The 1,386-nt window shown below is 66.4% G+C and overlaps 1 protein-coding gene across 1 annotated transcript in view; it reads left to right on the top strand.

Moving 5' to 3' along the window:
- Positions 1-673: 673 nt before the first annotated feature.
- Positions 674-1,386, top strand: part of MDGA1 (MAM domain containing glycosylphosphatidylinositol anchor 1) — a 141,989-nt gene continuing 141,276 nt past the window's right edge. The window contains exon 1 of the mRNA XM_085320568.1: positions 674-1,068. Coding sequence (XP_085176694.1) covers positions 942-1,068 — 127 coding nt within the window. The 5' untranslated portion in view covers positions 674-941. The remainder of the gene's footprint in view (positions 1,069-1,386) is intronic.

Below are 1,386 nucleotides of genomic sequence, written 5' to 3'. Positions count from 1 at the left end.
TCCGCGACTGTAAATCATCCGCGGAGGGGACGGAGCAGGCAAACAGCGGAGGCGCAGCGTCCGTCAGAGCCGAGCCCACAACATCAGGGAAAGTTTTGACGGGAGAAGGACCTGGCAGGCTGGGGAGGAGGCGAGCAGAGCCGGGCTGAGCGGAGCCGCAGGCGGAGCGAGGGTGCGCGGCGTGTCTGCTCCTCGCGCGTTTCTCCCTTCGTGCTGGCTGGGGCGATGCAGCGCGGCTGGGGGAGCTCTCGGAAGCTGCTTTAAGGGAAAAAAGAAATCCTCCCTGGATGTGATTAATTACAACAATCCCCTCCCCAGAAGCTCTGGAAAAGAGGAGAGAGAATCACCTATTCCTCCCTCCGCCTTCCAGCGGGTGGCTCCTGCCTCCCCCCTCGCCCTCCCCCTTTTCTCCTCCTCCTCCTTCTCCTCCCCCCCGTCCGCTCCCAGGGCTGCAGCCACAGCTGGGTGGGAGGAGGCAGGGCGAGGACTCCCCCAAGTTGGCTCTAGCACTCGGGGCAGCCCGGGACTGGGGACAGCGGTCGCCGCCTCCCGCTGAGCCAAGAGGAGCTCCGGGGCGGCGGGGCCGCGGCCGCCCGGTGCCGGCTCCGGCAGGGCCGGGCTCGCCCTCGCTGGCGGTGCCCCGTGCGCCTCCGAGGCTGCTCATATCCCTGGACACCCCAGAAGGAGCTGCGGGGGCGAAGCGGCGCTTCGCTCCCCAGCCCTCCCTGCCGCCTCCCCTCGCTTTCTCCTTTGTTTCTTTTTCCTCTTATTTTTGTTTTGCTTGTTTTTTAAATTTGCTCCTGAGGAAGGCTCCGGTGTGGAGGAGTCTCTTCCTCTTCCTCTGCCCGAGGTGCCTGCGGGGGCTCCGGTGCCCGGCGCGGAGCGGGGCGCATGGGGCGGCATTTCGGGAGGCTTTCGCCTGCTCCTCGSTCCCCCGCCGGATGCTGCCTGGACTGTTTTGGCTGCTTTTCTTTGCCGGCGATGAAGACTCTGCCTTGAAGATGGAGATGATTTGGTTTTTATTCCTTTCTCTGGTCCCGGGGTACAGCAGAGGGCAAGGGGTTTACGGTAAGAGGCGTTGCCGCGGTCCCTGCTTGGGAGGGCGGGGAGGCGAGGGTGCAGGCGGGGGTGGCGGGATCCAAGTTAAAAAGCACCTGCAGGAGAAAGTGAACGACGCTGGCGAAGCTCGCTGCAGCCTGCGCGCAGAGATCGGAGCGGCAATGGGGCTTCCAGAGCCCGTAGCTACTTCGCGAGTGCCTCGCCGTAACCCCTGGCCGCCTCACACTGGCGAGTCGCCGGGGAAGGCGCGCAGAAGGCGCTGGCGCCGGGCGGGCCGTGCCGTGCCTGGAGCGGGAGGCACCTGCCAGGCCCGGCCCGGCCCGGCCC

Source organism: Rhea americana, unplaced genomic scaffold (genome assembly GCF_003343005.1).
Source record: "Rhea americana isolate MKP2758 unplaced genomic scaffold, rheAme1 scaffold_119, whole genome shotgun sequence".
NCBI classification, from domain to species: Eukaryota; Metazoa; Chordata; class Aves; order Rheiformes; family Rheidae; genus Rhea; species Rhea americana.
The sequence above is the reverse complement of the archived record's forward strand: the minus strand, read 5'-3'. Positions and strand labels throughout refer to the sequence as shown.